At 49.2% G+C, this 12848-nt stretch overlaps 1 protein-coding gene across 3 annotated transcripts; it reads left to right on the forward strand.

The window, feature by feature from the left end:
* Positions 1 to 8281: 8281 nt before the first annotated feature.
* BAX (BCL2 associated X, apoptosis regulator) lies at positions 8282 to 12287 on the forward strand. 3 transcript variants are annotated; one of them, XM_007463329.1, is made up of 6 exons: positions 8282 to 8379; positions 8950 to 9001; positions 9093 to 9239; positions 9622 to 9757; positions 11504 to 11608; positions 12023 to 12287. In XM_007463329.1, the coding sequence occupies exons 1-6, from the start codon at positions 8346 to 8348 to the stop codon at positions 12125 to 12127; spliced, it is 579 nt and encodes a 192-aa protein (XP_007463391.1). In that variant the 5' UTR covers positions 8282 to 8345; the 3' UTR covers positions 12128 to 12287. The 3 variants fall into 3 exon arrangements, with proteins under 3 accessions (XP_007463391.1, XP_007463392.1, XP_007463393.1); XM_007463330.1 differs by having other exon boundaries at positions 12062 to 12287; XM_007463331.1 differs by lacking the exon at positions 9093 to 9239.
* The last annotated feature ends 561 nt before the right edge of the window (positions 12288 to 12848 follow it).

The raw sequence follows: 12848 nt of genomic DNA on the forward strand, positions 1-12848 counted from the left end.
ACCTTTGCAAACATTAGCCACGGCCTCTCTGCTTCTCTTGGAAAACTGGGAGCTGGGCCTTAGTGACCCAATCTGGAAAATGGGCATAAAATGGTAGCAGCTTTCCAGCATCCTTTGAAGGATCTGAAAATAATAATACACATGAGTGGCATAGCTTCTGGGCTGAAATTTGAGGTTAGCAAGTAATAGCTGTTATTGCTATTAAATGGACATGTCTATACAACTTATGTCTCTGGGAGCCTGTCCTTGACTCCCATATCTAAGGAAACCCATTCTAGTCACCCAGGATGCTTCTTACATTGTTTTTTTGTTTGTTTGTTTGGTTTTTTTTTGCGGTACGCAGGCCTCTCACTGATGTGGCCTCTCCCATTGCCGAGCACAGGCTCCGGATGCACAGGCTCAGCAGCCATGGCTCACGGGCCCAGCCGCTCCGCAGCATGTGGGATCTTCCCAGACCAGGGCACGAACCCGTGTCCCCTGCATCAGCAGGCGGACTCTCAACCACTGAGCCACCAGGGAAGCCCTCCACAGAGATCTTGGCAGTGGTGGTTTGATGGGAGCTGGAGAGAGCCCACCATCCAAGGGGTCACTAGAGCATAAATTGGGTGGAAGCATGTGTGGGGGCGGGCGGTCAGGATCACATTTCCCACAAGCTCCTGGAGCAGAAGTGTGTGAGCAAATCCACAGTTTGCCTGCCTCAGCCTGTGTGACCTCGGGCAGGGAACAGTATATGGGTAGGAGGTGTCCCTAACTGCACCCTCCCTTAGCCTCTCTCTGCCTTTGTCTCCTCATCAGTAAAGGGGAGATACCACACTATCCACCCTCCGGTGAGGAGTAAATGGGATGGTATACAACAGGCCCTAGTACACAGCAGGTTCTCTATAGATGTTAGCTGATTGGCCCTTCACTTTGAGGTCAGGCCTCCAGAAGCGCCAGGCCTCCATTAAGGTATAGAGAGTCATTTCAACAGGAACGTTCACAAGTATTTCAGTGGCCTTATTGGCAAAGCCCGGGTCATATGCCCCTCTGTGTGGAAGGGGTAGGAGATCATTCCCACCCAAATTACAAGCAGTTGGAGGGGGGCTATATGTGGGTGCTTGGCCAACCAATTAGGGTTAACTCTGTGCTCTAGGAAAGATCTAACTTTCATATTTTTCTATAACAGTGAGAATAGGTTAGGTTATGCTGCAGTAACAAACAACCCCAAATCTCAGCTTAGCATAACAAGGTTTTTTTTCTCACTTGTGTTATATATTGACTGAGGGTTCTGGGCTGTATATGTCTGGGACGCAGGCTGACAGAGCCACTACCATCTGGAGTCCTGCCGGTCAAGTGTGGCCAAGGAAGAACACCCTGGAAGCTCTTGTACCAGTACTTAAATGTTCTGACACAAAAATGACATACATAATCTCTTAGAATTTATTGGCCAAAACTAGTCATGTGACTTGAATGAACCAAAGAGAGTCTGGGAAGTTCAATTCTACCACATTCCAGAATATGAAGATGGATATATTGGGTTTATGACACTAATAACTCTCACTCTGAGCACATAAGCAAATTGGTAGAAATTTCAGAACATTGAGCGATTAGAAATCAGTTAAATGAGTTTTCTATTGTTTGCCTATTCCAAGTCCCATTACATTATCATTCAGCTATCACCACAATGTGAAACCATTCAGCCCTCTGCTTGCTTGGTTTCAATCATTTGATCGTGTGGCCGATATGCCTAGATGTCCCCTTAATAATTATTCGCCTCTGATAGGGAAGTTTCATTGGACATATGGCTGCACAGCTAAAGACTACATTTCCCAGGCTCCCTTGCAATCAGTTTCTTGCCATGTAAATGGTTTCTGGCCAGTGGGATGTCTGCAGCATCTGAGTTATGGCCTTAAAAGGCAAGGAGGATGACATCCCTTTCAGTCTCTCCCTTCCTGGTGTAGGGATGTGTTGGGCATTGGTGTGTCCATCTTACACTGAGATGGAAGTGCTGTGTTGTGAATGGTAGGGCAACAAGCTAGAAGGCTAAAACAAAGACATGATTATGGAAGTAGGCATGCCCCAAAATCTTCGGGATGAGTTGGCAAACTGGAGACCCAGGAGAGCCAATGTTTAGTTCCAGTCCAAGTTTGAAGCCATGAGTACCAGGACAGCTGATGGTGTAGTTGTTGTCTGAAGGCTGGCAGCTCTGAAACAGGAGGGAAGGGGAGGGCACAACGTGTAAAAGAATGACATAGCCCTTGAGGATAGGACATAAACTGGTTAGAACCAACTAGGTCCAAGATGGCAGAAGATTTGACTTCCAGTAGACTTCATTCTATGCTCATTGTAATACATTCGCATATGCTAAAGGACACACCCACAGGTGCCATGACAGCTCCGAGGCTGACCATAAAAGGCCAAAAAGTGGGCAATGGCCCAATTCCTGGAAATCTCCACCCCTTCTCCAAGATAGTTGGAATAATCCTCCCACTCTTTAGCCTATAAAATTACCCAACCCATAAAAACCAATCACCCCATATTTCGGAGCCTCTCGCCTTCTGAGGGTCCACGCTCTGTGGACTGTGTGTTTCTCTCTAAATAAATCCACTTCTTACCTATCAATTTGTCTCTCACTGAATTCTTTCTGCGATGAGACATAAAGAACCTGAGCTTCATTATGATCTGAGACCTGCTGTGTGATCTCAGTTAAAAGACAGTGTGTGGGGGGAATACTTCCCTGGTGGCACAGTGGTTAAGAATCCGCCTGCCACTGCAGGGGACACAGGATTGGGCCCTGGCCCAGGAAGATCCCACGTGCCGCGGAGCAACTAAGCCCGTGCACCACAACTACTGAGCCTGCGATCTAGAGTCTGTGAGCCACAACTGCTGAGCCTGCGTGCCACAACTACTCAAGCCCCTGTGCCTAGAGCCCGTGCTCCGCAACAAGAGAAGCCACCGCAACGAGAAGCCCGCGCACCGCAACGGAGAGTAGCCCCCGCTCACTGCAACTAAAGAAAGCCCACGCACAGCAATGAAGAGTAGCCCCCGTTCACCACAACCAGAGAAAGCCCGCACGCAGCAACGAAGACCCAATGCAGCCAAAAATAAAATTAAGATAAAGAAATTTATATATTTTCTTAAAACAGACACTGGCGGGGGCACTTCCCTGGCAGTCCAGTGGTTGAGACTCCAGGCTTCCACTGAAGGGGGCGCGGGTCCGATCCCTGGTCAGGAAACTAAGATCCCACATGCCATATGGCGCCGTCAAAAAAAAAAAAAACCCACTGGGTTTAAGTCCCACCCCTTGGGTTCAAGTCCCATCTGAATTGTGCAGTTTCATCTTGAAACCCAGGAAGAGCCAATGTTTCAGTTTGAGCCTGAAGGCAGGAAGAAAGCCGATGTCCTAGTTCCTTTTTTAAAAAAAAAAATTTATTTATTTATTTGTTTATTTACTTATTTGGTTGTACCGGGTCTTAGTTGCAGCATGCAGGATCTTCATTGTGGCATGAGGGGTCTTTAGTTGCAGCATGCAGAATCTATTTTCCTGACTGGGGATCGAACTGGGCCCCCTGCATTGGGAGCGCGGAGCCTTAACCATTGTGCCACCAGGGAAGTCCCTCATGTCCTAGTTCAAAGGTAGTAAGGCAGAAAGAATTCTTTCTTATGCAGAGGAGAGTCAGCCTTTTGTTCTATTCAGGCCTTTTATGCAATCTTCTTTACTAAGTTTCCTGATGTAATATCTATCGATCTCATGCAAAAACACCCTGAGAGAAACACTCAGAATAATGTTAGACCAAACATCTGGGTACCCTGTCAAGCTGGCCCAGTAAAGTTGACATATAAAATTAACCATCATAGTTCCTGACACTGTGGAACTTTACTCACTGTTATTATCACTTAAGGTTGCGTATTCTTGGACTGTTACATGAGAGGGAAATAAACTTCTGTGTTGTTTAAGTCATTGTTATAATGGTCTTTGCTAAAGCAGCTGAATTGGTGTTCTACCTTATATTTTCCAAAGATATCTCCTGTCCCCACTCACTTCCCCCATTAAGAAGCAGAGTCGAGTTCCCCTTCCCCTGAAGTGGTGTGGGCTCATGACTAATATATAGCTGTTGCAACATGGCAGAAGAGTGATGCTGCATGATTTTTGAGGTCAAATCAGGGAAGGCAAATGCAATTTCTTTGTTAGCTGAAATACTCTTGAAACCTTCAGCCATCAGGCAAGTAGTTCAGCTGCCCTGAAGCCACCAAGCTATAAGGAAGCTCAACCTATCCCACACAAAGAAACTACATGGAAAGGCTTGAGGCTCCATGAAAATATATGCTCCACCAGGTCCCCACACCCTTCAGTCTCCCTGCTCTTTCAGTTCCAGCCACTTTCTGACTGCAGACACTGAGTGACCCCAAGCTGGAACTGCCTAGAGAGCCCTTCCCAATCTCACTACCCACAGGCCTATCAAAGATAATAAAATAATTGTTGTTTTAAGCCACTAAGCTCCGGGCTGATTTGTTACACAGCAATAGCGAACCAGAACATCTGGTGTAACTTTTATAGTGGGAGAGATGGATTCATTTTTAATATGTCTAAGCAGAAGTGGAACCCCCAAATCCTACTCACTCTTCTCCACCCCAGAACCTTCACTAGATCAGCCACCAGAGTCCTCTTCCCCCGAACAACTTAGCATCTACAACATGTTAGCCCTCTCCTTTGCTGTCCTTCCTCTATGTGCAAAGGGTTCTTCCTTTCCTGGAGTGGTAGTCAGTTTCTTTTCTTTTCTTTCTTTCTTTCTTTCTTTTTTTTTTCTTTCTTTCTTTCTTTCATTGAAGTATAGTTAACTTACAATGTCATGTTACTTTCAAGTGTACAGCAAAGTAATTCAGTTATATATATATTGAATATATATATTCTTTTTCATATTCTTTTCCGTTATAGGTTATTACAAGATATTGAATACAGTTCCCTGGGCTTTACAGTAGGTTCCTGTTGTTTATCTATTTTATATGTAGTAGCATATATCTGTTAACCCCAAACTCCTAAATTCTCTCCTCCCCCCAACCCTGCACTATCCCCTTTGGTAACCATAAGTTTGTTTTCTGTGTCTGTGAGTGTATTTCTGTTTTGTAAATAAGTTCATTTTGTTATGTTCCACATATAAATGATATCATATGATATTAGTCTTTCACTGTCTGACTTACTTCCCTTAATATGATAATCTCTAGGTCCACCCACGTTGCTGCAAATGGCATTATTTTATTCTTTTTTATGACTAATATTCCATTGTGTATATAGACCACATCTTCTTTATCCATTCATCTATCGATGGACATTTAGGTTGCTTCCATGTCTTAGCTATTGTAAATAGTGCTGCTATGAGCATAGGAGTGCATGTGTCTTTTCGAATTAGAGTTTTCTCTGGGGTAATCAGTTTCCAAAATGGCTCTCAATGTCCTCCACCTCCTGGTATTCATGTCCTCATATAATCCCCTCTCCTGTGACTGTGCTGGACCTAGTGACCTGCCGCTCATGGCAAAAGTGATGGGATGTCCCTTCCGAGACTAGGTTATAATAGACTATGACTTCAGTCTTGCCTGCTCACTTTGATTAAGCTTGCTGCCATGTTGTGAGCTGCACTATGAAGGGGTCCCATGGCAAACAAAGGAGTTCCAGCCAACAAGGAACCAAGATGCTGGCCCTCAGTCCAGCATCTCTCATGTGACCGGGTCTTCCCAACAACCATTTATGGGTGCTTGGAAATGGATCCTTCCCCAGATGAGTCATTGGATGAGACCAGAACCTCAGCTGACACCTTTTTTATAGCCCTGTGAGAGAATGCAAAGCAGAGGACCCAAGTAAGCCACTCCCAGACCCCACCGATTATGTCCATCTTGTAATATACATCGGTAACTTTAAAACACCTATAAACTGTATTTTCCTTTGTTAGAAGAGTCTTAAGTTACTTCCCTGGTGGTCCAGGTGTTAAGACTGTGCTTCCACTGCAGGGGGCACGGGTTCCATCCCTGGGCTCGGAACTAAGATCCCACAAGTCATGCGGCATGCCCCCCCCAAAAAAAAGTCTTAAAACATCATTTTCTCTCTTATCCCTTTGGATATACAATAAATAACAGATTGTACTAGATTCATTGTCTTATAATAATGTGTAAGAGAGATTTACTATTACCAGTGAGCCATGGGAGGGCTGCGAGCAGGTGAGGACCAGGGCCAGCTCTGGATATAGTAAAACCCATCTAGGTTCATGTGGAAGATGGGCTGGAGGGGAGGGACAGGAGGCTGGGGCCTATGAGTGGGGCTGAGTAAGAAAGCCCTGTCCAAGTGACACAGGTCAAGCTGGAGACCTGACAGCACCCACAAGAACCGTACAATTCTGGCAAATCCATCTCCTTCTCTGGGCTCTGGTTTCTGAATCTATAAATAGGTCATAATTATCCTAGATGTATTAGTTATCTATTGCTGTGTAACAAATTGCCCCCAAACTTAGCAGTTTAAAGCAACAATAAACGTTTATTGTCTCACACAATTTCTGAGAGTTGGAAATCAATGAGTGGCTGAGCTGTGGGGTTCTAGCTTAGGATCTCTCACGAGGTTGCAGTCAGGATGTTGGTGGGGACAGCTGTCACCTGAAGGCTTGACTGGGACTGGAGGACTTGGTTCCTCGACACGTGTGTTTCTCCAGTGGATGACTGATTGAGTGGCCTCACAATGTGGCAGCTGCTTCCTCTAAAGTGAGTGATCCTAGAGAGAGTCAGGCAGAAGCTGCAGTGACTTTTATGACCTAACCTTGGAAGTTACACTGCCATTTCCACAATGCCCTGTTAGTCACACTGTCAGCCCTATTTAATGTAGGAGGAGACTACACAGGGACCTGAATACCTGGAGGTGAGAATCACTGGGGCCCATCTTGGAGGTGGGCTTCATAGTTCTGATATAGTATCTTTATTATTGTAAACAATATTGACTTCAGAACTATCTCAAAAGTTTTTTCCCCTCTACTCAACAGCTGTACTGTTTAGAGGTCTGTGGCTGCATTAAAAGCCCTTTCTTCCTTCTCTGTAACTGGGATGGAGGGAGGGCTAATTCATTGGGCTGGAATAACAGACACAAATAAAGCTAGCTTCAAAGTTAATACGAAACACTATTTCCCAAGGACATGCTTTCTTACTCACACTGTTGGAAATTCTATCAGTAAAAATGAAACATCCCACTCTTGCCTGTAGGATCGAAGTCATTTGATACATAGTAGCAGCCTTGATTTCCAACCCAGGTGCAGAGTAAAGGGTTTCTGGACCCAACACTACACATCTACATTCATCTTGTAGTTTGCAAGGATACAGGACCCTGGTTCCTTTTGCAGTCAACACACTGCTTGGTTTTGAGCCTAACATACAGTCATCACCTAAACTCCACTCTTCCTCCAAATCCTATAATAACTCTACCTTTTCCTTTGTCAGGATGCTCCATGATTTCTCTGTTGTGTGGTCTCCATCATTTCAGTGGGTCAATAAACTTTAATTTGTCAGACTATATTCCTGGTGTTGTCAGGCTGATGGATTAAGACACCTATAATCTTCAATTGCCGTGGCTCCCAGCCACCCTTGGGACATAGATTCCCTTCTCTTACATGCCCAAACCATTCATCATCTGGCCCCAGCCTATTTTTCTAATCTCAGTTCTTTTTTCTTCTTACTATTTTCTTTTGAAAGGGAGATATAATCATTTCCATACAGTAAACTGCACGTCTTATGTGTACAACTCAGTGAATTTTTAAATATGTGTATGCCCAAGTAATCACCACCCAGATAAATATATAGCACATTTCGGACACCCCAGGAGCCTCTCTGTCCTCATCCTGCCAATCTATCACCAATCTACCACTTTTTGAACTTCAGATTCCTTTTATTTTCACAGAAACACATATAAACATTCATAGACTTTAGTCAACTGGAACGTCCTTCCTCAAAGAACGCTATCTCTGGCCTCTGATGTTCCTTCTGTCCTGGCAAGGGCTCAAGTCCCACCCGAAACTTTTGAAAATATTGCATGAATGAATGAATGAATAAAAGTTATAGCTGCGATTGAATGCGTGCCTGGTGGAATGGCGCCACGACCAGTTCCTAAGGGGAAGTGCTGATTGGGCAGTCACGTGATAGGGGCCGAGCCTTCCCGGAGCAGGTGAGGCAGGTGCGGTCTTGTGTCCGGATAGTCCTGCGGGGCAGCGGCTCGCGGCGGCCATTTTGCGGGGCGATCACGTGAGAGGACGCACGCTCAGCGGGGCGCTCACGTGACCAGAGGCGTGCTGCGGCCGCCCTGGCGGACCCGGCGAGAGGCGGCGGCGGGAGCGGCGGTGATGGACGGGTCCGGGGAGCAACCCAGAGGCGGGGGTGAGGCGGGAGGCGGACGGGCGGGAGGAGGGCGAGCCCCTCGCCGGCCGACCCCAGGATCCCTCCTGCCGGTATGGGGCCGTGCGATCGCCAAGCACTCCGGGGCAGAAACTCCGGGATCCGGCTCTGCCAGCTTCCACCCACTCCCGGGGTCCCGGGCTCTCTGGCCTCTGCGTCCGGATCCCTTCCTGTCTGGCGCTTTCGGACCCCCGAGAAGCTGGGGAACCCTATAATCCAAGCCCACGGGGCAGGCCCGGGCTTGTTGCCGGCACCACTTCCTGGTGGGAGGGGCGGGTCTCCCCTCAGTCCCCTCAGGCCAGGGGTCTGGTTGCATGAAGTGTTCCGTCAGCCTCCTCCCCCGGAAGAATGAAGGATACAGGCCCAGGACTCCTGCCTCTTTCTCCATCAGGGACTCAGTTGCCTGGGCCCCCAGTCACTTTATCTACCGGGGACCCAGAAATGCAGGGTCCCCTAGCGTTGTCCTCCCTCAGGGATCATGAGCCACTCCACTTCCCTGGATCCCCCTAGGACCCAAGAGTCCAGGCACCTCTTACCTCCTTTCTCCTCTAGGGCCCACCAGCTCTGAGCAGATCATGAAGACAGGGGCCCTTTTGCTTCAGGGGTGAGTTTGAGGTCTGATTATTGCAGAGCAGATTTGAGGAGTGAGGCCCCATTCTGATTCTGCATTCCCTTCAACTCCATTCCCACTCTAGTTTCATCCAGGATCGAGCAGGGCGAATGGGGGGAGAGACACCCGAGCTGGGCCTGGAGCAGGCGCCCCAGGATGCATCCACCAAGAAGCTGAGCGAGTGTCTCAAGCGCATTGGAGATGAACTGGACAGTAACATGGAGCTGCAGAGGTGTGGTCCCTGGGACCCAGGAGTCCAGCCAGTGAGCCCCTTCTCCCTCAGAACCCAGGAGTCCCAGCTCCCAACCCCTACTTTCCCTGGGAGCCTGGAGTCCAGGCCCACAGCCCCCTTTTCCGTCAGACCCAGGGGTCCAGGGCCCCACCACTCAACTCAGCACTCTGGACTCCCAGCCCTCCCCTGCCCTAGGATCTTGAAACTCTCCTTCAGGGAGTCATTTTCCCCAATTTCCTCAATGTCCACCTTGTGGCTCTCCCCCATGATGGCTTCCTGGCTCAGGCCTCAGTTTCCTTATCTTTGGTATGGGGTGGACACCAGAGTTTCCACACTCTGCCTGATCCTCCCTCCCCAGCATTGGCTCTCCTCTCTCCTGCAGGATGATCGCGGCCGTGGACACAGACTCCCCCCGAGAGGTCTTTTTCCGAGTGGCGGCCGAAATGTTTTCTGACGGCAACTTCAACTGGGGCCGGGTTGTCGCCCTTTTCTACTTTGCCAGCAAACTGGTGCTCAAGGTGGGCGGCTGCAGGGCTGTGAGCCCAGGCAGGCTCCCCTATGAGGACCTGGGAGTTGTGAGGTCAACCCCTGTGGCAGCCCAGTAACCACAGAGGGAATGGAGAGAGACAGCTATGGACCGCTTGTCTGCTTTTTCATTCATTTATTCATTCAACAAACATTTATGGAGCCTATGGTGTGTGTGACCTGTACTCGGCACCCAGGACACAGAACAGAAAAGGCTAGGTCCCTGCTCTCAGGGAGCCCACTTCCCTGAGAGTGATGATGAGTGCTGAGCGAAGTAAACGAGGGTGACGTGATTGGGCAAAGTGGTCAGGAAAGACTTCTAAGAGGAGGTGACGTGAAAGCCAAAGTTGGAATGACAAGAAAGATGCAGTGATATATTGTATAAAGATGGGGGAAAAGGCATCCCGTAGAGGGGCAGGACATGCAAAGGCCCTGAGGTAGGACCAAGCCTGGTGTGTTGTGGGCAATGAGGAGGCCCACGTGGTTAGAACAGAGTGAGGAGGGGGAGAAGGTGAGAGATGAGGGCAGATTGCGAGGGTCTTGTGGGCCGCTGTAAAGACTAGCTTTACTCTGAGTGCAACAGGAGTGATTGGCTGGTTTTAAACAAGAGAGTGAGGTGACCTGATTTATAAATAGAAAAGACTTTTCAAGCAAGGAGAGCAAAATGTTAATTGTAGAATCTAGGTTGTGTGTATATGCCTGTACACTTCGAAATTTTTGTCACTTTTCTCTCTGAAGATTCTCATTATAAAATATTGGGGGAGGGGAAGCCCAGCAAATTATTTTGGCCCTTGTGGGTAGAAAAATGGATTATAGGGCACAAGGGCAAAAACTGGGAAGCTGACGAAGGGGGACCTGTAATAGTCCTGGCTAACGGAAGACTGACCTGGAGTCGGGGGCAGCATTGGAGGTGGAGAAGTCGACTTCTTGATGTGTTTGCGAGATTGAGTTGATGGGGCTTGAATGTTAGACGTGAGGGCGACAGCAGTCAGGGTGATGGTAGGGCTGCGTGTGGAGCTGGGGACGGCAGGTGAGAAGCAGCGAGATAAAGGCTGAGTAGGGAAGCTTAGGGAGTTGAAGAGCAGGCGTCAGGCCTTACCTGGTCTGAAGGTCAGAAAGCCCTCTCTGGGGAAGTGACATTAGACCGGAGCTTTGAGGGATGAGTGAAAATTCCCTTGGTTGAGGCCCACTGAGGCAGCAGAATCAGCACGTGCTGAAGGTCCTAAAGCAGGTTAAGAATTTGGTGGGAATGAAGATATGGAAGAAGGGTGGGAATTCCCTGGCGGTCCAGTGGTTAGGACTCCGTGCTTCCACTGCAGGGGGCACGGGTTCGATCCCGGGTCGGGGAACTGAGATCCCACAAGCTGTGTCGAGTGGCCAAAGAAAAAATTTTTAAAGTTTAAAATTAAAAAAAAAAAAAAAGATATGGAAGAAGGGCAGTGAAGCACAGAAAAGAAGAGGAAAGTTGGAATGTGATCAGGTCAGAGCCTTGTGGGCCAAGATGTGCTTTTGATTTTTTATCCCAGAGGTACTAGGGAGCCATAGATGGTTTGTGAGCAGGGAAGTTGACAGTGACCAGATCCACTTTACAATTTATGCAGCTTATTCTGACTGTGAGTGGAAAAGAGACTGCAGGAGGGCAGGAGGGGAGGCAGAGAGTTGAGAAAGGAGGCTGGGGGCCACGGCCCCAGGCCGTGGGGACAAGGCTTAGTCCCTAAGGCCCAGCCCACTCCCCGCAGGCCCTGTGCACCAAGGTGCCCCAGCTGATCAGGACCATCATGGGCTGGACCCTGGACTTCCTTCGAGAGCGGCTGCTGGGCTGGATCCAGGACCAGGGTGGTTGGGTGAGGCCCCTAACCCCATCCAATCCCCCACTCCTCTGGGACCCCTGGGCCTTCCTGAGCCCACCACAGTGGTGCCCCCCTCCCCATTTTCGGATCATCAGATGTACTCTGTAATGCGTTTTCTTACATGTCTGATCAACCCTGATTCATATGGCACCCACTGACCTCTCCATGACCCTTGACCTCCTGGTGACCTCTGACCCGACTAGTGCCTTCTGCCCTCCCTGGTGCCTCTACTTCCTTTGGAATCCCTCAAGTTCTATGATAACTCTTTGGCCCCCAACTCTTTAGTACCATTAATCTTAGGCCCTTGCCCCCACTCATGCCCTCTGACCTCTCTGTGACCCCTCACGTGCTGGCCCAGGGCCTGCCCCTTGGCTGAGCTGCTGAAGTGCCTGCTGTCCCTATCCCCAGGACGGCCTCCTCTCCTACTTTGGGACACCCACGTGGCAGACAGTGACCATCTTCGTGGCCGGAGTACTCACTGCCTCGCTTACCATCTGGAAGAAGATGGGCTGAGGCCACCAGCGGCCTTGGACTGTGTCTTTTCTGCATAAATTATGGCATTTTTCGGGAGGGGTGGGGACTGGGGCCTATGGGCATTTTTCTTACTTTTGTAATTATTGGGGTGGGTGGGGAGGAGTGGTCTCGGGGGGCAATAAACCTCTTTTGGGCCACACTTTCAGAGTCTGAGTCACTGGGCCCTCTTCCTGGCTGTTGCAGGAGACCAGGCTTCACGTGCTGACCCATCTTATTCTGAGGCTGCCTGGTGCCCTCTATGGGCATGAGTTAAGCCTTGGCCCTGCCCTTAAGGAGCCCACAGTCCTGAGGTGAACCGAGGTGACTAGAGATCACATGACTCATGTGTCCCAGCCTAGGGTATTGTGTTAGAGGCAGCGCTGTGCCAGGCCCAAACCCGGCAGAGGGGGCTGGGGCGGGGGTGGAGGGTGGATATCAGGGTAGCAGGGTGCAAAGCAGCCTCCTGGACCCTGGGAACTAGGGCCTGGAAGCTTCCACCAAATGGGACCACAGGAAGTTGCACATTTACTGAGGTGGAGAAATGGGGAAGAAGCGGGAGGGGGGCAGACCTCGGGAGGACTAGGAAAGCAGGGGAAGGCTCTGGAGCCTTTTGGGGAAGGCCCTGGAGGCTGGAAGGCTGAGGAGGCTGGAGAGAGGGTCCAAGGGGGGACTCCAGGGGAGGCCTGAGCTTGAGCTGTGTGGTTGCAGAGAAGACACACAG

This window comes from Lipotes vexillifer, unplaced genomic scaffold (assembly GCF_000442215.2).
Source record: "Lipotes vexillifer unplaced genomic scaffold, Lipotes_vexillifer_v1.1 scaffold802, whole genome shotgun sequence".
Classification (NCBI taxonomy): domain Eukaryota; kingdom Metazoa; phylum Chordata; class Mammalia; order Artiodactyla; family Lipotidae; genus Lipotes; species Lipotes vexillifer.

Excerpts from the sequence above, each read along its gene's own strand:
- BAX (XM_007463329.1), top strand. The coding sequence starts at position 8,346 with ATGGACGGGTCCGGGGAGCAACCCAGAGGCGGGG. Across the intron at positions 8,380-8,949 it reads GGAGCAACCCAGAGGCGGGG|GGCCCACCAGCTCTGAGCAG; the intron begins GTGAGGCGGGAG and ends TTTCTCCTCTAG. Across the intron at positions 9,758-11,503 it reads CCAGCAAACTGGTGCTCAAG|GCCCTGTGCACCAAGGTGCC; the intron begins GTGGGCGGCTGC and ends CACTCCCCGCAG.